Consider the following 23,603-nt stretch of genomic DNA (forward strand, 5'->3'; position numbering starts at 1 on the left):
GCCTTTTTGAATGCCTTTAAAATATCATACAAAGCTATAAATTGGTACCTAGGGTAACTCTCACCCAAATCACTCAAATCTTGCCTCAAAACAAGTGTATTTCATTCCCCTTTTTTTTTACTGTCTGCTAAAAACACAATAATTTTAATCCGCAGAAAATTTTAATTTCCATTTCCAAAACCCACTGGTACTTATAATTAATATAAGAAAAGCTTGGTTTTTGCAGTATATTTGTTAAATTCAGGTACATGTGGTAACCCCCAAGCAAGGATAGAGCTCTCATTCATTTAGTAAACTGTTGACAATGCTCTAAAGTTGGTTGTTGAGAGAAAATATCAAAACATTTAACACCAAAATTCTTGGTGACCTCTGACCTTGGCAACAGTTACCCACCGAGAACTTTAAACTTTAATTTTATTTTGCCAAATGTTATTTTTGCAGACTCATATCTTTCATTGTTAGGCAACATTTTGAAACTTGGGTGTTTAGCCAGTTTTGGTATGCATAAGGATACGCATGTACATCATGTACAAGTTGCATTACACATGCACATTGTTTCTATTGATCTCAAAACGTGGTATAATTTGACAATTAAACAACTTTTTTCAACAAATAATGATTTAATCTGATATTACAACACCAAATTGGTAGATTAAATCATTATTTTATAACAAAAGTGAAAAGTTGAACTGATTGTTACCTATTTTTGAATGCAATTTCGGACAAGTACGTCCGACACTGTGAAATGTACGTTCGACACCAATATATTAAATGCCGTTCCTTAAAATTCAAATTTAAAAACCAAATGTCTTATGGTAAAGTGTAATGACAGAGGTCTGATGAATCCATAAATAAGAAAAAATTGCATTAAAGTTCAAACACATCACAGAGTTTGAACTACAAATATTGGTTTTCATAAAAAGGCGTTTCTCTGAGTACGTCCGATAAAATACATTTAGTGACTGCCTTATACCTCTATCCAGAATAAAAATTCCTTTTATTTATACCACTGTAATAATACACTCTGTTAAAGTGTCCGAAATGTACGTTCGACCCCGTGGAACTGTACATAAACCTAACTTTGGCCTCGTTTGATATGGCACGCAGAAACGCTATATTTTTCCGTTTTCCACTCGCGCTTGTGTGATTACTTATATATAGTTCTTCTCTTCTTCTTCTCATAGGCAAATGTAATTGCCCTTACAAAGAAGCGTTCAAGCCAGTCAATTTTGTTTTCATAGCTCTGTATCTTTGCTCACAAGCTCCACAGCCAAGCTTCCAGTGATTGCAAATAGTCAAATCTGATCTCTCCACTAGGTTGGTATAGAAAACACAGGTTGTTATTCTGCATTCCTTCTTGTTCCTAATGAAGTGGAATTATCCAAAATGTCATTTCTACATAAGTCCATGTGTCAGCCACAGATCTTCTTTGATCAAGACAGCACAGTCCCTTTTAAATTCATTGTGAAGACCTCCATTCACTGTAAATTGTCTTGATCATTTATTCTGCAAAAGTAAGCACAAAATGTACTTAGTAAACAGCTTTATGATAATGAAATTGACCCAGGAATTTACAGACACAAAACAAAGTTATAGTTACCTCAATACAGCGCATTTCTGCCCACGAGTCAACCGGTAGAGGTAAGCTAGTTATTGAGTGTTGCTGAAGCTACGGTCCCATTCACAGGAAGTGCTGTACCATCCCATAATCCAAGTGTATCACTACTAAATAGTGAGAAAACAAATGGGGATCAAATTTTACTTTGGGGTTACATTAAGTTCTTAATTTCTTTAGTAGACTAGTGAGAGTACACAGTACATCACTTACAGTCATAGAGTTATTTGTAAGAACTAGAGGGCACACTGGTGATGCTGCATGCACAAATGCGTCGGGACTGCAAGAAAACACGCATGCCATTTTGTAAGATGACATTGTATCGCTTTGAATATGAAGTACATATATGTTGATGCGTGTGTCTGATAAGGATACGCTATCCAATGTTTTTTTTTTTTCATTTTACAAAGATGGCCGCTTGCTGGGCTGCGTAAACTAGACCAGTAACAGTAACACCCTCTAGTTCTTAAAACTCTATGCTTACAGTATACTGAATGTCTTCCATCTTGTTACTTTAAAACCGAGTCCATCTGGGCCCAAGTTCATAGAGCTGCTAAGCACAAAAATTTGCTTAGCATGAAATGTCCACGTGATTTTCAGGATAAGCAAACAATAGCTTAATACCAGTAACCATAATCCTGTTTTTATCAAGGACGAAATTTCATGCTAAGTAAATGTTTGTGCTGAGCAGGCCCCGGTTGTGTATAGTGGAGCAACTGTGCACAAAACTATGTGTTTTATGCATTCACCACATGAAATCATGAAGCAGGCTGGAATATATGATTCCAAACCATTTGGATGATATTGAAATGGTCAGATGGTGGGAAGGTTAAGTATGTTGTACAGTGTATGCATTCAACACATGATATTAAACAGTCAATAAAGGATCATCTCAATATTTCAACTATTACCTTTTAATGGCCAAATAGACATTGTAGATACCGGTAAAAAAAAACATTTTACTCTCAAAATTTGCATTTAGTAGTAGATAACTCGAGTCAAAAATGCACCCGGCCGACCGGCTTTTTCAGCCGAGAGTCAAAGCTACTTATGAATGATAATGATTACGTAATACCCCTGTGACGTGAGCGGCGGCTAAAAATCACGACGGTCGACGGGTCAAAGACATGACAGAGGTAAACCCTAACACACACACACACACACACGTGTGCGACGATCGGGCGAGTCATCTGGAAGTGGATGATCTTGAGTCTTGGTCACATCAGCAAAAGCCAACAGGTGGTTTATTTTTGAACATTTGTTATACATGAAGAGAAATAACATCACAAAGTTGCAGTTGTTGGTTTTTCAGAATGAAAATTTAATTTCACCTTTTTCAAAAACCCCGCTGTTGAGTTTTTAGTGGGATATCATGGTGTAAAGCTGTAATATCTATATATTTGAGATCATCCTTTCTTGGCTGTTTAAGTTAACAGGCTAGCACTGGATCATATTGAATGGTCGGGCAGTAGGATAGTTAAGAGGGAAATGTTTCTTTTGTAAAGTGTACACATTTTTTTCCTCAAATGTAGATTGAAAAGAAAGGTATTTGATACCAGAAGCATCCTTGCAGATTGTCATACACGTAGCTAAATTCAAACAAGACTGCATAGTAAATAAGGCAAGCTCAACCAGCCTGTCCTTTGATCTCAGAGAGAGGGCGCTATTTGAGCTTGGAACCCAATAGGCAAAGAGTCCATAGGTGATGACTTTGAAAATCTTTCTTCTAAAGTGTTTTGTTTCAAATAAATCTTGTATGTCTGAGGATTGAGTTCTGTATCTCTGTGTGTTTGGTTGTAATCTATGTATGTATCAATAAGTAAGATTTTACAGACATTTATTTCATAAAATTCATGAGTTCAGGAAAGTATATATCTTAGCGACCTAAAACTTTGCCTTAAAGTGTTAGTAAATGCTGTTTTTTTGCTGTCTTACCTTAAAAGTTTACACAAAACCAATAGTGTGAAATATGATCTTTTACATAGTTCAACATGTCCAATCCAAATGTGTTTATCACACATTAAAGTATTAATAGTTGCAACCCATTGTCTTCATTAATGATCAAAATAAGCCACAGACCTGCCAGTGTAATTGCAAGACAACAAGAGTGAGAAATGAACACTATACCTGAGTTATATTTTATTTGGTCCATGGTTAATTTGGCTTCTTGGAGGTTGATTTGGTTTGTCGCTTTGTGAACTTTATTTAAATCTAGTTAAACAAAACAATATTGCACATTTCAAGTCTCGTTAACTGTGATATTCCAATTTGCATGTTGAAGCATCATGAACAAATTCAGTAAATTTATTTCCTTTGAACAAAATATTGCTTCGCTTAAAATTCCCAGCTGCGTAAACGGCATAAGTTACATTTAATATGGTTATAGATCAAAATGGTTAGTTCCTAATGGTATTTTATATGCCAGTGATCCTAGTGATTGTGCATATTTCTAATGAAAATTGTGTTTTTTTATAATATAAGCGTAACTATGTTTTGCACGAGAAAAGAACATATTCTAGTTTGAAAAACTGACAGTGTATTTTGTGCCACATTATAACTAACTGACTAGTCAAATTTGTACATATATAGATGTGTATTGAAAATTAAAGACCAGACCCTAGTCAAAATCGAAGTCTAAAGATGTTTGTTTATACAAGGAGAGTTGATAAATTTGGACAGACACTATTGGTAATTGTCAAAGACTAGCCTTCACTGTTGGTGTATCTCAACATATGCGTAAAATAACAAACCTGTGAAAATTTGAGCTTAATCGGTCATCGAAGTTGCGAGATAATATCGAAAGAAAAATAACCCTTGTCACACGAAGTTGTGTGCGTTTATGAAGATAGTTGACTTTGAGACCTCAAATTCTAAATCTGAGGTCTCGAAATCAAATTCGTGGATATTACTTCTTTCTCGAAAACTATGGCACTTCAGAGGGAGCTGTTTCTCACAGTGTTTTATACCATCAACAGCTCCCCGTTACTCGTCACCAAGAAAGATTTTATGCTAATAATTATTTTGAGTAATTACCAATCCACTGCCTTTAATTCAAAACTCTTGCGAAAGAATGAAAATGTATGTAATGATAACTGATTATATTTGGAACTGAGTACGCCAGCTTTTCATGTTTCTGTTTAGGACACTGAAGAAAAATGTTTTGTATGACATGTAAGAAGTGAAGTTGGAAAAAAGTTGCCTTTTTGTCGCAAACTTGGCTTTCTGGGCGATCTTAAAAAACGCTTTTTCAAAGAAAGAATTCCACCAAAAGGCCGAAGAATCTTATCCCTGGATACATGAAAGAGCTTCCTTGGGGAGAACTTTATACATGCAAGTCTTATGGTAGGTCTTCTAAGGTCTTCATCATTCATCCTTGATGAGATGCTCAGATGCCTTTCTCTTGCCTCATTTAAAATATTACAGTTAATGGCAGAATGGCTGACAAACTACCGACTAAAATAAACCCAGTAGTTTCCATCTACATCTGATTTTAAGGTTTCTACCAACACATAAAGCCTGACAAACTGTCTCTGTCAAGAAAATAGTGTTTGAAGAACTCCAAATCACCATTGCTTATTTTGATTGCCAAAACCTATCCGATTACAGCAATAAAAACGACAGCAGACATAATTTGAAGTCTCTGTATGTGACATACCTATCCCTGTCCTTGTTGAGCTGCTCAAAATCCATCTGCCAGCCTGAACTTCATCATGAATTCAAAATCTCTATAACTGACACGCCCATCTCCATCCCTATCTATCTCCCTGAAAACAAAACAAATTGACAAAATAAAACTAAAATTGTTTTTCTTTTCCAGTACAAAGAGAGAAAATAAAATGAAAAAAGAAAGGGTGGGAAGAGTGGGTGGTTTTAAAGTTAATATTAAAAGGCATGTTGTTGTTAACTTGTCAGATTCAAAAGTCTCCGCATTTCAATGCAGGTTTCCAGGGATTAAATTCATTAAAAAAAAACATTTTGATAATACAAAGCAAGCTTACTGTGTTGGAACATTTAATAGGGAAGGTAAAGAGTAGCCTGAACATCTGACGTCACACTTTGAGGCTCAAAAAATTGCAAAACCGGCGTGTAGTTTGACCTCTGACATCGGTCATTTCACATAGAGATACGCTGTCAACTTCTATTGCGGACGTGACAGCAGTGACTATTTGGGCATCTATGTCACTGCACGTTTATCAAACGATGATTGTATCCAATGGAATCACTGGATCTGACAGCGGGGACCTGTCTTTATCCTTGCGGATAAAGACAGGGACCCAGTCTAGGTGAATGGAGCCTTTATGACACTAGGTGGCAGCAGACACACAGAGTTAACTTCCTGTCTTTATGCTATCATTGGATTGAATCACTGATTTCTATCAGACTGACTGGATAGCGGTTTGCGTGTGGTTGTTGGATGCCATTTTTAAACTCGCACAATAGCACATTTTAGCATGTTTGGATGAAAATATTCAAAAGAAGTATTATGAAGTATATAATTCTGTGGACAAACAGGAAATAACATACATTGTGACTTTCAAAATGGCCACCACTTCTGTGTGACAACTTCACAGCCTTGAAAAGAGAACAAGCAAAGGCCCGTCCCATAACCTGCTACAGCCATGGTTGGCTTTGGCTGGATCACTGCATGATCATGCATACTCTCTTAATATTTATGCATGACGTCATAATTCTTACCCAAAATGAGGCCATAGGCGCACGTCCGCCACCACTTGCAGTGGCTGCGCCTATGGCCTCGTTTTAGGTTAGAATTGTGACATACATGTACTCATGCATAAATATTAAGTCTTGTTTTTATTTGACACTATGCTTTTATTGATAACAATACTTGCTTCTTATGATAGCGCACAAATCCGTCACTCAGTGAGGCTCATGGCACTCCAACAGTCAGTATTTTCCTGCTACGTGGAGCAATGTTTTTGAAGTATGAGACCTTTTTCTTTTAAAAAGCACCATGTAATGGTTTACAAGGTGCTGTGGCACAATATGCAGCCAACCAACCCAAGAACATCGTTCACATCTTCAGACCAATATTGGCAAACTATTAGATCAAGCCATGGGTACACACATGTGCATGACATCAAATCTGTGTCATAGGTTTTATTATCGAGTGTCCAATTGTTCATTATCAGCACAACAAAATATAATAACATATTAAGCATGCCATGTTGTCCAAAATCAATACTGGGTGTCCCGAAGACACCCAGACACCCAACTGGCTGAACAAACATTGCATTTCAATACCCTGGCATGCCTGGTGCAGCAGTGAATGATAAAATCATAGCCCTATATAGGTCTATAAGGAATCAAAATGACCTCTTGTATATTTAATGGACCCCCTTATTATCAAATATTCATAAATACCTCAGACAGTTTCGCTATTCCTATTGGTGGAGAGCGCGTCACGTGGGTGTGTATAAACCTTTGTTTATGACCAGTTTATGACACGCGAGTTTGCACCTGTGCTTATAAGAGAGTTTCTACATTCCTATTGGTCGAGAGCAACGGCTGAGACAGTTGTGCCACATCACGTGATATGCGCGACGCGCACAGCATTCCCTTTTAAGGAGTTGTTTACCCGAGGGCCTTGACCGGGCCTTACCATTTCATAGCTGGAGGGGTGTTGTGTTGAAAGAAATCATTGAACAATTATAATTTTTGCATTTATTTTACTTTTTGACCGTAAGTGTTGATGTTTTTTGACCGAAAAGGTATTTATGAATGGGAATCAAAGTGTGTTGAATCGGTTTTCAACTAGTGGTTTAAACCCTCCGAGGCCTGGTTCTTGATAATTTACCTTGACTTCGTCTCGGTAAAATTATCAAGAACCAGGCCTCGTTGGGATGAAACCACTAGTTGAAAACCTCTTCACCACACATTGAAGTTCCCTTAGTGACGCATGCTTAAAACCACAGTGATCCCAAATCCTCCAATATGCTATTCAGGAAGTTGCCTGAGACTTTGTAGGATATGGTACTATAGTGCCAAGCCAAACAGCAAATGTTTATATCATTAGGCCATATAGGTGTTGAGATGAGTTACCATACATTGCAGTATTTTGGAGGATGCATGAGGGTTTTTTAGCCAAAGACACAATGGGTTCAGCTTTTTAATCACCTAAAAGGTGTTCACATGAACCTGCATTTGAATCCAATGTCAATTACATTCATCAACTGCATTAAAGGCTCTCTGCAAAATGTCATTCAGTATTGTTATACCTCGGTAACAAGTTGTGAAGTTTGATTGGTCGAGAAACAACCACGTGACGTGCAACAAAAACGCATGAACCATGTCTGCACAGCGCGGCGGGTAACATGAGTTTTGTTAACCAGTGTACATTAGTTTGACCGTTTAGTAGGAAACGGCCTCGGGTTCGAGGGAACAGTGAAGAATTGTTTCTTACTTGAACAACTGTTCGTCTGCTTATTAAACTATGCATACTCGTCAGAAATTATGTTTGAAGATGACCGCAGAACTTTGAGAAGAGGAATAATAATGTGACCAAGGTATAAAAAAACAATTGTTGCACGCTGTGATTCAAGGTCCTTCGGTTTTGTACACCGGCACCCTCGGGTGAAATTGGCACCCGAGGTACAAAACGCCATGGACCCCGTCACAGTATGCAACAATTGTATAATGTTGAATATCGGTAGTTTCCTGGAGTTGCCATGGGTTTTGTACACCCTGAGTTGAGCAAGGTAACAGTTATTCATTTGGCCTTTCTGGCAGCCGGGGAACTACACTCAATACATGAGGATACAAACTGAAGTATATACTTTACTAGATTGTTCTTGTTCTATAATTTGTAACTCACTCTAGCTAAGAATGTTTGGAGACTGATGAGACTTGCATCACAAGATTCAAGACTTAGGCCGTGTCCAAAACAGCGACTTTGGATAGAGCTCTGGCTAGATCAGGGCGTCTACCAGTCTTGAAGAATAGGCAGACACGTGCGATCTAGCTGTAGCTTTAGCCGAAGCAAACTCGACCCACGTGATTTGAGACTCAGACTTGGGCTCAATCAAAGGGGATTGATTTACTCAACTACAACTGATATATTTATATAGGCCTATTTAATGTTTTTAAGAGCTTTATCCTTTACGTATACAATTTTTGTATTTTTTTATTTTTATGTGAATTGCCGAATAAATAATAATAATAATAATAATAACTCTGACTTAGCCCCACACAGTAAGAGGGAGTCCATCAGACTCAATCAAAATCAGGAACTGATTTGAGCTGATTAAGAGTTCGATCGATGACAGGGTTTGTGGGTTGTGCATCGTGCGTAAAAGAACCCAGTGCACTTATCTGAAAGAGAAGGGGTTCGCCCCGGTGTTCCTTGGTTTGATTGGCTGCATATTGCTCCACAGCATCTTGTAAACCAGTACATGGTGCTATGTAAAAGGAGTAAGTATCATAATTTAAACGTAGTACCACATACATTGCAGGAAAATACTGTATGTTGAATTGTGACCCGCTCTGTGGTAATGAGGAATATTGAGTAAAGTCATAACAGAAAATTATTGAAAATTATTGAATTGATTAAACTTGCTGTGGTCTTACCTTTTCGTCAAAAGATTAATAAAGATGCAAAAACAGACGATTTCTGAGCCATGTTTTTGTCTTAATTATAAAAAAATGTTTGGAAATAAACTCAAAAATCGCCCCTTTTCAATCCGCGATAGCACATCGCAAAAGAACACAACATCCACTCCTATGAGTCACAAAACCACAAAGACACCCATGCACTCGGCTTGCCTTTTGAGTGAAGCAAAAGTATAACAAACACGTAAGGCGACTGCATTGCTTGTTACAGGGGTTCAAGGAAACCCGTTTTCGTCACCTGACCTATTTCATTCATAAAAATTTGCGTCGCTAGATTAGTATGGCTTACCTACATACCGAGCGAGGCGTCTATTTATCTATGCAGCGAGGCCGTTATCCGACCCAGTGCTGTTGCTACGTGACGTCCAGCTAGCTTGGTTCCACTATGCGCGCACCACCGTACGGGAGCCCCAAGCATACACACATACAGGTTTTACACGGCACGCGTAGAGAGCCAAGCTACCACTCCGCCATGTTTTATCCAGTGGAATGTTTATCGAAGTTTAACAAAACAGTCTCTGATTTTCATCAATATTTCAGGTTTTTTCAAGGTTGAATTACTCCAAACCCAAATAATTCTGAATGCTAAAGGAATAATGTTTCAGTTAAACTTGGTGTTGGGTGAGAAGTATCACTAAAATCATGAGAAACATGCACAGAAAAATTGCGAATGAAATCTGTTCCCTGGTCTTGAAGCAGAGTCAATGTACGGCCGGACGCGACGAGGGTGATGTAACTGTATAGCCCCGGGGAATACGTGATGCGTTGCACCCTGCCATGACAGAACGAACTCCCATTTCAAGTTGGAAATAGCAACGCAAATCGCTCTAATATTTCAGATAAAAACTGTCAAATTCATTGTTGAAATTGTCTACACATTATAACTAAACTTATCATTGGGTTGTTTGTACATTTTTGTCCTACTGTTGGTCCAACTACGCCGGGTTTAAACATCAATTTTTTCATTTCGTAAACAAATATTATTTTAATGAGTGTGTGAGCTGTCTCGTTCTTTTACACTAATAATTCTGGCATTTATGTTTTCCAAAACGGGTCGTAAAATTAAGCGTCAAGGTCGTCGAAAATTCGACATTATTTCAGACAGGAAGGTCGTATGATCTTGATTTTTATTTCATTTAAAATGTTAAGATTTGCTTGTTTGGATTAGGATGATAAACACAAAAATAAAATTTACTCGATATTCCTCATTACGACAGAGCGGGTCACAAATGCCTTGAGCGTCACTGAGTGATGGATATGTGCTATATAAGAAGCCTGTATTACTGTTATTATTACCTGAACAGAGAATCAATCCGGTGTCTAGGGGTATGAGGGGCCACCTCATTGAATGCTTTGTATAGATCCTCTAGAGTGATGAAACCTCGACCTGTGTGAAAATGAATACAAATAAGATTAGCTGCAGGTGTGTCTGTTTCTGTCAAAAGTAAGTCTCAAATCAATTATCTCTCAGACCCATATAAGTAACACCCCCTGCATTGAGCCAGAGGCAAACTAAGGGTTTGGGTTAGTAGTGGTACAACAAATGTACCTCAACACTATCAACACAAACCCTTACTTAACCCTAAACCATGTTTTGGAGTTGGTAGTGGTAAATCTACAGAGTCAACCCTAACAACTTCATAACTGACATGTATATCTGCCAAATTATTTGTGAAGTATGCATAGGCAATAGGCGCTACACATAATACTGTCTACACTTCTACTCACCCATACAAAAAGGGAGAGAAGGTACTGGCAATAATGCCCGGTAGTATCCCTTTTCTGGTGGTTATTGTGTAATCCCAATTCCAGACCTTTGTCTTGTTGTACAAATGTGGCATTCAATAATGAACAGGCTGCCACCACTTGTTATCATTGTGTTTGGCTCAATGGTACATGTAAGTGGTCTCATCTGAGCATTCTGAGATTCCAACATACATGTACCAAGGCAGGTTATCGGCCAAGGCTTACGGCCGAGTTTCTGCAAATCACGGTGATTACCTAATATTTTCTAACAATACAACATCAAATCCAAAGTTGACTCCTTTTTAAAGTCAGGGTTCCATTGCCGCAACAGTATTACAAAAGAAAATTATTTCTCCAGGTTTAGTTACTCCAAATGTAACTAGCAAAATGGCTAATTTCAGAATGGACAGGCCATTAAGCAGAAAAATATTGCCTGAAGACACTGGACACTATTGGTAATTGTCAAAGACTAGCCTTCACAGTTCATGTATCTCAACATATGCATCAAATAACAAACCTGTGCAAATTTGAGCTCAATCGGTCGTTGAAGTTGCGAGATAATAATGAAAGAAAAAACACCCTTGGTTCACGAAGTTATGTGCTTTCAGATGCTTGATTTCAAGACCTCAAGTTCTAAATCTGAGGTCACGAAATCAAATTCGTGGAAAATTACTTCTTTCTCAACAACTACACTACTTCAGAGGGAGCTGTTTCTCACAATGTTTTTTTACTATTACTCATTACCAAGTAAGGTTTTATGCTAATAATTATATTGAGTAATTACCAATAGTGTAAGTGTCCACTGCCTTTAAAATAATTTGGTTGCTAGTAAGCATGCAGTAATTAACATGATACGAGTCATGAGCAATGTACATCATATTTTCTGATCATGTAAGCTGCTTCAATAGCCTTAGCTGAAAGCTACTTAATCCCCATAAGGCGTAAGACTTACAATGTGTGTCAAAGGTCATGAAGGTCTGCCTTATCTCCTCATCTAGGTCCTGAGCAGCCATCTTGGATTCCATTGCAGACATAAAATGATCTTGCATCACACCTGTTGAGTTTATAAAACATATCAACTTTAATCAAACAACTTCATTTCATCAGAGTTTTACTTTGTTCCACTGAGTTTGTTACTTGTCTGTGTATTATAGTATTATTATGTCTGTTTAAACCCATTCAAAGCACTCTATCCCTATTAATTTTGGGTGGCACGGTTGGCTTGTGCGTAAAGCGCTCGCCTCTCACCAAGGTGACCACGGTTCGATTCCCGGTCGGGGCCATATGTGAGTTGAGTTGTGCGTTGGTTCTCTGCTGTGCCACAAGGGTTTTCCAGACTATCCGGTTTTCCTCCCTCAGGAAAAAAATCAAACACTTTCGATCTTGGCTGTGCTCCGTGGTCATAATGGGTTGATGTGGCTGGCAGCTAAAGGCGCCCTTGCATGCCTGCTTCTCGAACACGTTGTAGCTGCGTCCTTCGCAATTCAGCTCTAGCTGCGAGTAAGGGCGATTAGCCCCCCAAATTATTTTGAATTAGTTGTCAAGCATTCCTGAAACCATCTAAACCCCTTGGGTACAGGTTCCTAATCATCCAAATCAACATTTCCATTACCCTAGTGGTTTCATGACCAGAATTAGAATCCACACTCTGACTCCACAATGGGAGACTTTCTGGGACGATAGAGGGCAGCAGACTTACCGGGTAAATCCATTGTTCTCAGAATTATGCGCATGTTCAGAACTACGTAAACAATGGAAATTTACCCGGTATGTCTGCTGCCACCTAGTGTTGGAAAGTCTCCTATTGGAACTCAAGTCTGATACTCAAGTTCAATTTGGCCGCTTTAACCACATAGTGATCATTCCTTTCTGTAAACTTATCACCATATGCCCAGAAATGGTCTCATTTTTAGCACCACCCCAACTCATTCAGAGAATATCATTACATGGTGTAACCGCAAACCTTTCTATTATGGTCTTATTGTTGTTGGGTTTTTTCCATATTTTTATTGTAAAATTTTCTGAAAAATACATTGGAGAGCGTCATTTCAGGTCATTACTTGGAGTAGGTCAGATCTTGCAGCCATTTTGGTACAAGCCGTATCCGGCCACTATGGTCTCTAATGGGTTAAAGAATCACACTTAGACTTAGACTTGTTGGTGCCTATTTCTGCCCAAGTACAATTTGTCAAAGCTTGGCATTGACTCACCATCTACAATGACTCAGATTGTACTGTGATACGCTTCAATCACTATACCTATGAAACGCATGTAAATTTTGACAGCTTTGGTTTGATTGCTATACGTATATGCCCACAGTTGAAAACATTTTGTTTTTAAATTTTAGGCTTTTTCATCTTGGTAAGTGCTGCAGGTTTTCTGAATAAAAGTCTAATGACTCAAATTCAAACGCTTTAATGGACAGCTTCAAACTAAAGAGGGCAGTGTAAAATGCTATTCTATCAATTTACATAATCCATTATTTTTAATTATCTATTTACCTTCACTGCTCGTAGAACCACTCATCATCTGGTCAACCTCATACTGAAAACAACAACATCACAAATCAAACATGATGACTGCTATTCATTGTAATGAGCTAACATAAAATCCCCCTCCACAAACAATAGTTCACATAAAAGTAGCACCTTCTAAGAGAAAAAGAGAACTAGTCCATTTTCCTGAACATTAGTCTCATTGTCTAAGGTCTTTGGCATGTGTTACACAAAACATCAGGGTTTAATGGCTACAAATCGGTTTAATGTATTGTTCTATTGGGGCTGATTTCACAACGAGCTAAGATTCAGTCTTAACCATAGAGCTACATGTATATATATTGACTAGAGCACTAACTACCCGTTAAACACGGACTAAGGTTTTGATGCCGTGTGGCCGGCGCATCCATGTTTATGTACAAACCAAAACAAAAGCTTGAAATTTTGTACGGCAAGTGCACTGCTATTTGCATGATAGTGCGTTTGTTCTTTTCTATGCGTCATCGAACCAAATTTACAGCAAATTTGAATGTACAATCTGATTTGCGTACAATCTATGAGTGTCATGTGCGTCATTGTTTCTTTAGTCAGGACGTCATTTCCTGGCATATTATGAAATGCTGGCACCTAAATTTCTTGCTGTAAAATTCGCACATGCTTACCTAAATTAATCTGGGCCCAATTTCATAAAGCTGTCTATCGACAGCCTCGCTACCATGGGCAGCGCGCCATATCGGTACCTCTCGTCACTAACCACTGGGAGGGATGTACTGGGAAACAACGCTGATTGGCTCAGAAAATTGGTTATGCATTAGATGTCACGTGCGTGCAAGATATTTGTATGTTAATGACACCCGCGTCTTTTTATGACAACCCGTTTTTTTAAAACAAAAACATTCTTCAAGACGAAAGACATGCGTGCGCGTAGAAAACATTCAATAATAAATATATGTATGCTCATTTATGGCTAATTTAATTGTGCTAGCCAAATTTAAATTGCCAATTCCAGGGTTATGATTGAGCAAGGCATGCTGGGAAAAAATAGCGCGGTGAGATCGATCACCCCTGGGAATGAGGTTGCTCTACTGGTAACCATACCAAGTTGTTGTAACACTTACTATTATACAACAGAATGTGCGTATATGCAAAAACGTATTTGATTTCTTATGGGAGGCCTTATTTTTTAGTAGCACTAACATTTTAGAAGCACTTTGAAGTTGGATAGCGTACTTAAGCTCACACGCCGAATGCAATTTGTTTCAGCCATGTGTGTTCTCCTAAAATTAAAATCATTCCGTAGTCAGGGATCACACCAAACATGCCTGCGCCCAGGGATGCTTCTAAACGCAGAGCAAGTTAGCGCTCTAGTCAATGTATACGCCTCTCTTAATATTTAAGCATGAGTTACGTCACAACGCTAACCCAAAACGAGGCTATAGGCGCAGCCACTGCAAGTGGTGGCGGACGTACGACCATAGCCTCATTTTGGGTATGAATTATGACGTCATGCATGAATATTAAGAGAGGCGTATAGCTCTGTGGTATTTACTGAGAATCAATCTTAATAGCAAAGCAAAGTGTGATGTCACAATACAACTCACTACATGACAATACTGACAACTCTGCAGTTGAATCTAAGTGCTCCCTGAATTTGGGACATTTGAAAGTATGAACATCACAAACAGCAATGTACCACCAGTGACTTTAAATACTCATATTTACCTTTGAGGGTTTGTACCCAAATAGTATTACCATGGCAACCTTGAGATCTTGTCTGCTCATATATCCTTTTTTGTCCTCATCACAATCATGAAATACCTTTTTGAAAAAAATAGACAGTCTGTTCAAAGTGTCATTTTGGTTGTAGTAATAGTAATAGAGGATACAAGAGTTCAATGATTACATAAAATGTTCTTATATTTGAAAAAAATGGAAAGATTATACAATATGGGTAATATTATCATAAAAACTGTAATTGAATAGTAACATATTTAACAAACAAAATACATCATTTTGAAGAAAATTTTCAATATGGGGTCAATCATGGCCTATGAAACAATTGAGTTTTATAGTGTTCACAAACCAAACTGAATTCATTGTTGCTCCATTCACACACACACACACACACATAGACCAAGATGAGGGCTAACCCCTTTGATTTGAGGCAGTGAGTTCACACATCAATTGTTCAATATAAGCAATTCAGTAAATCACAAACTTATATGTTGAAATCAAGGTTCAATCATATAATAGAAATTTTAGAAAGGGAGAATTATGCAACTCAACTTTTATGATTAGGGGCCTATTAATTTATTTTGTTTTTGTTTTTTTACCCATACACCGATGTGTGTTAGCACTGTATACTCAGTACTTTCCCGAGTCCTGTGAAAAAATATCACAGGCATGTTACTCGGGTGGGATTCAAACCCACGACCCTTGCAATTCTAGAGCAGTGTCTTACCAACTCGACTATTGAGATTGCCTGGTAGCTAGAGGCAGTTCAAATCCTAGTGGCAGCGGGTACTGCAATAACGATGTTAAACTTACATCGAGAATTTAAGAATAGGCCTATTAAAGCCATTGGACCCTTTCGGTAAACATTATTGTCCAAGGCCCACACTTCGTGTATCACAACTTCTATATCAAATAACAAACCTGTGAAAATTTAGGCTCAATCGGTCATCCGAGTCAGGAGAAAATAACGGGAAAACCCACCCCTGTATCCGCGCGTTTCGCCGTGTCATGACATGTGTTTAAAATAAATCTGTAATTCTCGCTAACGAGAATTGATATTGTTTTACTGTTTTCTCAAAAAGTAAAGCATTTCATGGAATAATATTTCAAGAGAAGTCTTTCACCATTACCTTCTGTAAACCCTGTAAGTTATTTGTAAATCTGTGAACTTTTTGGTTTTTTTCTGTACCGAAAGGGTCCAATGGCTTTAATTAAAGCCATTGGACCCTTTCGGTAAACAGTGTTGTCCAAGGCCCACACTTTGTGTACCACAACTTCTATATCAAATAACAAACCTGTGAAAATTTAGGCTCAATCAGTCATCGGAGTCGGGAGAAAACAAAGGAAAAACCCACCCTTGTTTCCGCGCGTGAATTTATATTGTTTTGCTGTTTTCTCAAAAAGTAAAGCATTTCATGGAATAATATTTCAAGAAAGTCTTTCACTATTGCCTTCTGTAAACCCTGTAAGTTATTTGTAAATCTGTGAATTTTTTTTTTAAGGTTTTTATTTTTTAACACAAAACAGTTTTTAAAATGGGTTTTTGAAGCTGGAATAAGTATAGTTGCGATGACATAACACTCCTCCCGTCAGCAGGAGGGTTACGTACATCACAACTAGAATAAGTAGTGTCAGAAAATTTGGGGGAGTTTGTTGCGTATTGATGGGCCAGAGTGTAAGAAGGATTGGGCTCCCCGATATACTATCATCATACAGCACTTTGTATTTATAATATTCATTTTGAATTACTGTTATTTTTGCAACATTGAATAAATGTATGACATTTCCAACGTTATCATTGAGCGTGCACAAAAATAAAATGTTTGTAAAATATTATATTTAGACTTAGAGGCCATCTGAAAGTAAATATAAATTAATACCAGGAATATATAATCATTTTTTAATCAGGTTTTAATTAAAATATAAATATTCAGTTATTACTACCCTTTTTACAACAATATATTATCAATGATTTATTAAGTGTCCATTATTATTATTATTATTATTAGCACACCTCTTGCCTGTTCTGTGTTCTGGTTGGCTGAAACACAGTCGCGTGGGATGAGCTAATATAGTCTAGTGATCGCGCGCATGTGTTTTGCAGGAACTAGTACCCGAGCGGGCACTAGTCTCTTTGAAAATAGTGCCCGGTTACAGCGCCCTCTCTTGACTTGAACCGTTAACTTTAACTACAAAACTTCCTCGGGGAAATAGTCCCTCGGGGAAATAGACGTACACTAGTTACCTCAATGCCAGTCAATATGTGTATAATATAACCATAAATATTAATATTATGGAAACACCTGACCCCCACCCCCCCCCCCCAAAAAAAACTTTTTAAAATTTTAATTACTTTTTTTAGGGGATCATTAGGGAAATTAGAGCTTTACCTTCTAATTAGGCCGATATATTATTAGTTTAATCCACGACCCTAGAGGGCGCTGTCCGTTTGTGTACCTTCTTTTGTGAATGAGATCTTGTGACCCATTGACCCGTGCGTAAACAGAACCGCGTGACGTATGCGCGGATTGATATTGGTTTTAGACAGTGTCACTCGGTTCATTCATAAAAATAACCGGGTCTAGTTTAAAGATGGCGATTGGCACTCTCGATTGATATCACGATTGACTCTACATTTCCAAGGAAAAATCTCGAAGTCTTCCATCAAAAAACCGTGAAAATTTCACAGTTTGAACATTTTACGGAGGTGAGCATAGCTACTTGCTTATTTTGTGCTGATTTATGCTGTCTTAATAGTAGTTTCATAAGGATTCAACCAATACTTCACTTTTTAAAATAAACTTTTAAGTTGTTGCGCATTCCTGCGCGAATTTGTTCAGTGTGGGCTACCCGGGGATCGGAGCGATCCGAAGGGTTGATTTTCCATGACGGGTAGGTGATTGTTAATTTAACGCACAACTCGTTGCGCTGGTTCCCGACAGCACTCACCAATGGCTTTACATACGGGGGGGGGGGGGGGGTGATGGTGGGTTACGGGTACGGCTTTGAGAATTGTGCTTAACTGGTAGCCGGTATTATTAAAAAGTAGGACTAGTTAATAGTTTTTAAAATAAAATAATAAAACAATAAAACATCGGGATGGCTTATGCTGTTTAACTAACTAATGTTTAGTTTTAAATATCGATAAATCACAACATGTACACTTAAAATGCAAGAAAATCCTCAATATAAGCGTCAAAAAGAAAAGACAACATGAGTCATGATTTAAAAAAAAAAAAAAAAAAAAAAAAAAAAAAAAAAAAATAGTTTCTGGATTAAATATTTTTACTTACAAAGTGAGACACATTGATTCAAATTTATTCAGTTTCATCTTGGTTTAACATGACCATCCTTCCTCTGTGGTTAAACTTGAAAAATGTTTGTGCGTAAAGAGCTATAAATTGTTGCAAGAATGAAGATAACAAAATTATTTAACCTGGCTTGACATCTTTTTGTAATTTTTTAAAGGCACACGTTAGTTCATAAATTTGAACACCAAAAAACTTATTTTTACAAAATAATCCTGAAATGAGAACATTTCATTTGGCCTCCTTTCTTTTTCAGACTAGTTTGGCTCCAATCTGTCTGTTTGCACCCTATATCACCCACCTCTCACACCACACCAATTGCTTTTTCTGCTTTTCTGCACAAACTACAACTGCTATTCCCCCCTCCCCCATCCTGATTCCTGACTCCTTGCTTTGCCTCAATTTTGCTAACAAATCATCTGTTACCTCATCATGTCATCTTTGGGCCCATACTCAGATTCACTGCACCTCAACTCTCAAAATTGGCTTATCACTTTCCCCACTATCAATCCGCAATCAGTCAACAACGGTTTAATTTTAGAGATCCATAGTCAACTTCAAGCTGAAGAAAACACGACCAACGCATTAAGTCAAGTAATCACATCAATGAAAGGTATCTACAACTTATCTTCATTGAATTGTAAAGACCTCAAGTGCTCATTCTCAACCTTGAAACTAAAACGGGTCAAGCTCGCAAAAAGTAAGTCCAGGCCAAGTGGGAAAATACGTCTGGAGTCATTCTTAAGAGAGGCCTACATTCCACCAGGTCTCCGTACTGAACAGGTCGAGAATGAAGAAGAAAACATCAATGTTCCACAGCTCACTGAAGAACTCGCCAGGGCAAAACAAATCATCGAGGACCAGAGCAGCATCATACGAGAAACGAAAAAGGAACTTGAAGAAAGCCGAAAACACCTGAACAGAATATATTCAATTGTTGGAAAAGTTGGAAAGGCAAAACATGTGCTACAAAAACTGAAGCGAAAGGACTATTCACTGAGATTGTGGAAAACAAAACACGCAAACTTGAAGAAATCTGTTCTGTCTGAGAAACTTCACCAAAAACTTCACCAACAGAATAAAAATGTCAAACGCCTCAAAGCTGAAAAAAGGGCCATACTCAGAAAAAAAAAAACCCACAAGAGGCAAAACAGTCATCCACAGGGGTGTGCATCGTGTCAACGTCACTTAATGGAGCTCAAAAAAGCCAATGCCGAGGTACTTTACCTTCAAAGCCAGCAGTTGGAGAGGCTTGATGATAATGATGACCTCATTCAAACAAAAGAGGGAAAGTCATATTCCACAAACATAAGGGAGGCTTCATACTACCTGCAAGATCTTGGAATGTCGGAAAGAAATACAAGCCATGCAATTAGAGCAATTGTCGGAGCAACAACCGGACGAAAGCTTGGGCCCCTCCCATCAGTCTCAACACAAAACAGATTTTCAAGTGAAATGAAAGCCCTGTCAGAGTCACAAATCAAAGAAAAATTAGCAGGACATTCCAACCTAACACTAAAGTACGATGGGACTACTAAATCGAAGGGCCACCTCACAGAGGTCGAAATCTCCTCCCCAGATGATACCTTCCTGTTGGGAGTAAGGGAGCAGATAGGTGGAAAAGCTGACGACTATGTTGAAACGATCCGTGAAGTCTGTGGGCAACAGCTCCTATCAAAAGTAAAAAACACAATGACGGACAGATGTGTCACAAATGACTCTGTAGACAGAAAACTTCAGGAGGCAATCGGGAGCCAACATTTGAATTCCTTCAGGTGCAGTATGCACCCATTGGATGCGTTTTATCATGCCTGTGAAAAAGCCATCCGCTCTGAAGAAAAAAACAAAGAAGAACAAAAAACAAATCAACAAATGCCATTCAAAAAGGGTTCAGAGAGCAACACACATGCCTTACTACGAGCAGTGGACAAACTGTTCCACGACCTGGGATGTGGATGTGGGAAGGACCTACGTGAGTTTCTTCGTTCAAAAGGCTTCAACAACACAGATGAGATTCACGATAAGACTGCAGCATACTTTCGCTTTGTTGGGAACAGATTTAACATTTATTTTATTGATGCAATGTTAGCATTCTCATATTCAAATGCAATACAGGAATTTTTTCTTAAAGTTCATCACCCTTCAAACTTCCTTCAAATTGCTGTTTCTAATGGATTCAAGGAAGGAAGCTGCAATACTCCAATGAGAGCACTTGGACTCATAGGGAAATTTGTAACTGGTCCATGGATGAGGCTGGTAGGTCAAGATTTGAACATCCTTGACATGAACAAATACTACAATGAGGCATTAACCAACATTACACGCTGGAAATGTCAGCCTAGTGAAATGATCTCCAGCAAATCTTCCATCTTTGAAGCGATCCCTCTGAAGGAAGATGAACATCTACATCAACTTCTCCAGTTCACCTCCAATGATGATGAGCGAGCTACCGAGTCTCTCCTTCAGAAACTGTTGGAGGCAATCGAGGAGGTAATCCTAAGACAACTTCATACTCAGCTACCAGGTGGTGTTTTCTGGGACCCCTCACCCCGTCTCCAAGAAGAGGCCAGGTCATCAACATCGCACAACATCTCTGGAGAACGGAAATTTGCCATGGTGGATGCACATATCCGACGAGCACCGAATGCAACCATGGGTAAAATAGAAGCCAAGACGATGTTCCGATGCAACAAAACCAGCACTTGGCTCAACACACAATCTAGAACAAAGAAGAAGAAAAACATCATTGAAGCCATTACACTTGGTAGAAAGGTTAGAGCCGCAAACCGTTCAAGAGAAATTACTAGAAGAAGACGGCTAAAAGAAAGATTGGAACTCATGCGCAAACAGCTCACAGAAAGGGAAGAGAGAATACGAGTTCGTCAAGAACACCTCATCGAAGATGTCTTAGAGTCTGGGGGTATTTGGATGACAGAGCAAGACATGGAGAATAACACTAAACATATGGGGAAGGTCAAACTTTTTGCTGCATTAAAAGCCCAAATCAATATTAGAATAAAAGTCCTCAAGTCCAAAAGCAAAAAAGTTATATTCACCAAGAGTTCAATAAATCAGCTTAAGGAATGTCTCCTTGAGGTAATCACTGACCCCATAGATGATGACAAGCAGGAGTTATACGCCATGTTGCAACGTCCTGATGACTTGGTCGGCCGAAGAGTCTCTCAGAAGTGGTCAGATGATAGTGGTGATGAAATGTGGTGGGCAGGTATTATTGTGGACAAAACAGAGGGTGAATTCCGGTTAGAGTATGAAGGTGACGACAAGCCGTACTTTATGACGCCAGAGGAGGTCTTGTCCGATATCGTGTCTGGAGAAATCAATCTTCTTTCATAACATACATGTAGTTAATGTTTACAGAACCATCAGGGAGCTTGGTAAGTATAACATGATCATGATAATGACAACACAGCCTTTTTAAACTATTCAAATAGAACTTCAGATTGTTAATATTTTGTATTGATAAATATAAATGCAAATTTTCGCGAATTTCTTTTTTTTGGGGGGGTAGCTGTCACGTTTGACCTTTGACCTTAGTTACGTGACCTTTGGACATCAAAAGGTCAAGTGTTTGAACTTATATCATTGACCTTGAGTCTGGGAAAGGTCAAGTGTTTGCTCTTATTCTTATCATGCTCATTAAAGGTTGAACTTTTCTCATTGGCTTTTAAGGTTCCAAGTTAGTGTCATTTTAACATACTCAAAATACACATGCACACATTATATAGGGAATTAATTAATACACACGGTCACACTTTTTGTCTATGGAAATATGGCACGAAAAGAGCGACCTTTGACCTGACGTAACTCGGCATCCCCTTGACCCATCCTCACAAACTTGGTGTCAAAATGAACGATTCAAAGAGACCTTTCCAACTAGACTGGTCACAGGTCAATCGCATGTAATCTAAAATTTTGTGATTTAACCTAATATTATTGGTTTTATACAAATCGCCCAGTTAGTTCACGTGTAATGGTTTGAATTAATAAAAAAAATATATAAAAAAATCCATTGTTTATCCCATGATCTTATTAAATATTATCGTAATGACTAATGACCGATTTTATTTGCAACCAATTTTGGGCGAGTTGACCTTGTCATGGTATTTTTACTGCGCAAACTGCATGTAACAATTGTTTACCACATATATTATAATATATAATATAAACAAGAAAGGTAACGTTAGTTAGGCACAAGATTACCGAAATGAATCTTCTTTTCTCCACTTCAGATGTTTCCCTAATTTTTCTTTTTGCAGATCCAGTAGAATGAGACAGTATCCAATTCATTTTACTCTCACTGCGGGTTCTACATAAATGTGTTGCTTGAATGATTACAAAATTGTGTCAGTAATCACGGAACTGAGAAATTCTGAATCTGGCGGCCATCTTAGGATGCCATTTGCGCGAGCGTACAAGTTAAATAGCGATTGGCGCACGAATCTCATTTGAAGTCCGCGTGATATTATTGCGTGGATTGATTGGTTGTTCGAAACTGGCTGCCATTTCCCCCCATCATCCCTTGCGGCTGAACTTACATCTCATCTACCGCATTGACGGAGTGCTTTTCCAATGTTTCGATAAAATTACACCGCAATTTTTCCTTGAAGGCACCCGAAATCGAAGTAAAAATCATGTCATCACCGAGCAGGAATTCCAGTGGACCTACTCTGCGAAGATCAAGACGATTGAGTAAGGGAAAAGCCAACAGTTCTTTGTCGGCGAGTGGCACAGGTCTTTGTCCTTTCTTTTCGTGTTTACACTTGATTGCATTGCGATTGCTGTATAGTGCATAGAACATGTACATGTACCGTGTTTGTCAGTACAGTAGACTAGGTCGGTAGAAGTAGAAATAGAACTGGCAAAAGGGAATTTAACATTTTGATGTGTGTGTTTAAGTTGTCTGTTAAGTAGCATACCAATACCATACAGTTGGGTAGAGGTTGGACCAAATGAACTGTGTTTGGATAAGTTAATGTGGGTCATTCAATGTCTCTGAGTCTGACTTGGTAATTTTTCTTTTTGGTATAGAAAAACACTGACTGATCACTGAGTGTTGTC

General features: G+C 38.3%; 2 protein-coding genes across 6 annotated transcripts in view; one reads left to right on the forward strand and one right to left on the reverse strand.

Annotated features, from left to right (window-relative positions):
* Positions 1-22,930, reverse strand: part of LOC117290318 (EF-hand calcium-binding domain-containing protein 11-like) — a 41,322-nt gene extending 18,392 nt beyond the window's left edge. The window contains exons 1-8 of one of the 3 annotated variants that reach the window (XR_004519039.1): positions 22,746-22,930; positions 15,205-15,300; positions 13,489-13,531; positions 11,940-12,041; positions 10,538-10,628; positions 5,271-5,379; positions 1,601-1,725; positions 944-1,506 (exon numbers count right to left, since the gene is read on the reverse strand). Coding sequence is in view for 1 of the 3 variants with exons in the window: in XM_033771643.1 (XP_033627534.1) it covers positions 5,295-5,379; positions 10,538-10,628; positions 11,940-12,041; positions 13,489-13,531; positions 15,205-15,300; positions 22,746-22,832 (504 nt within the window). In the remaining 2 variants the exon portion in view is untranslated. Of the gene's footprint in view, positions 1-943; positions 1,726-5,270; positions 5,380-10,537; positions 10,629-11,939; positions 12,042-13,488; positions 13,532-15,204; positions 15,301-22,745 lie in introns of those variants that run through there. The other 2 variants (XR_004519038.1, XM_033771643.1) reach the window with 2 other exon arrangements.
* Positions 22,931-23,081: 151 nt separating this feature from the next.
* Positions 23,082-23,603, forward strand: part of LOC117290298 (F-box only protein 11-like) — a 42,307-nt gene continuing 41,785 nt past the window's right edge. For 2 of the 3 annotated variants that reach the window (XM_033771615.1, XM_033771623.1), the window contains exon 1: positions 23,082-23,276. In XM_033771615.1, the coding sequence (XP_033627506.1) occupies positions 23,177-23,276 (100 nt within the window). In that variant the 5' untranslated portion in view covers positions 23,082-23,176. The remainder of the gene's footprint in view (positions 23,277-23,603) is intronic. The other variant, XM_033771631.1, reaches the window with a different exon arrangement.

Source organism: Asterias rubens, chromosome 1 (genome assembly GCF_902459465.1).
Source record: "Asterias rubens chromosome 1, eAstRub1.3, whole genome shotgun sequence".
NCBI lineage: Eukaryota > Metazoa > Echinodermata > Asteroidea > Forcipulatida > Asteriidae > Asterias > Asterias rubens.